Raw genomic sequence first — 929 nt, 5'->3', positions numbered from 1 at the left:
CGTCCCCCGCACGCACCCACAGCTCCAGCTCGCGCACCTCCTCGTAGTCGAAGGAGCGCAGCGCGTACAGCGCGCCCGTCTCCGCCTGCACCGACACGTACGACGACAGCGGCGCGCCCCGCACCCGCCCCTCCCACAGCCGGTACCGCACGCGCGCGTTCTGCCCCCAGTCCGCGTCCGTCGCGCGCACCGTCAGCACCAGCGCGCCCGCCGCGTTGTTCTCCGCCAGCCGCGCGCTGTAGCGCTCCTGCGCGAACACCGGCGCGTTGTCGTTCACGTCCAGCACCCGCAGCGCCAGCACCGCGCTGCTCTGCAGCGCCGGCGACCCGCCGTCGGCCGCCCGCACCGTCACGTTGTACTCCGACACCTGCTCCCGGTCCAGCTCTCTCGCTGTCACCACACGGTAGTAGTCCTCATAGGATTTCTCCAGCCGGAACGGGAAGCCCTCATCGAGCGAGCAGCGCACGGCGCCGTTGGCCCCCGAGTCACGATCCTGCACGTGCAACAGGGCTACAACAGTCCCTGACGGGGCGTCCTCAGAGATCTCATTTAGCGTCGACGACACTGTCAGTTTGGGCGCGTTGTCGTTCACATCTGTTATGGTAACCACAACCTTCGCCGTGTCAAAAAGACCTCCCCCATCATGTGCTTGCACCTCCAGTTCATAGTGATCGTCTTCCTCGAAGTCCAGGCTCTGCAACAGGCTTATCGCACCCGTCTCAGAGTCCAGCTGGAAAATCTGTGAGGCTTTCTCTGTGATTTTCTTAATCGAGTATTCCACGTGTCCGTACAGCCCCTCGTCGGCATCCGTAGCAACGACGGTAACGAGGACAGAGCCCACGGGCACGTCCTCGGGCACACGCACTGTGTACTCCGCCTGGCTGAACACGGGCGCGTTGTCGTTTACGTCCAGAACCTTCACTCTGATC

At 64.2% G+C, this 929-nt stretch overlaps 1 protein-coding gene across 1 annotated transcript in view; it reads right to left on the bottom strand.

Annotated features, from left to right (window-relative positions):
- Positions 1–929, bottom strand: part of LOC103614982 (protocadherin gamma-A9-like) — a 107,870-nt gene that overhangs the window by 93,012 nt on the left and 13,929 nt on the right. The window contains exon 3 of the mRNA XM_017733399.1: positions 5–923. Coding sequence (XP_017588888.1) covers positions 5–923 — 919 coding nt within the window. The remainder of the gene's footprint in view (positions 1–4; positions 924–929) is intronic.

The sequence above is a fragment of the Corvus brachyrhynchos genome, unplaced genomic scaffold (genome assembly GCF_000691975.1).
Source record: "Corvus brachyrhynchos isolate BGI_N302 unplaced genomic scaffold, ASM69197v1 scaffold545, whole genome shotgun sequence".
In the NCBI taxonomy this organism is placed as follows: Eukaryota; Metazoa; Chordata; class Aves; order Passeriformes; family Corvidae; genus Corvus; species Corvus brachyrhynchos.
The sequence above is the reverse complement of the archived record's forward strand: the minus strand, read 5'-3'. Positions and strand labels throughout refer to the sequence as shown.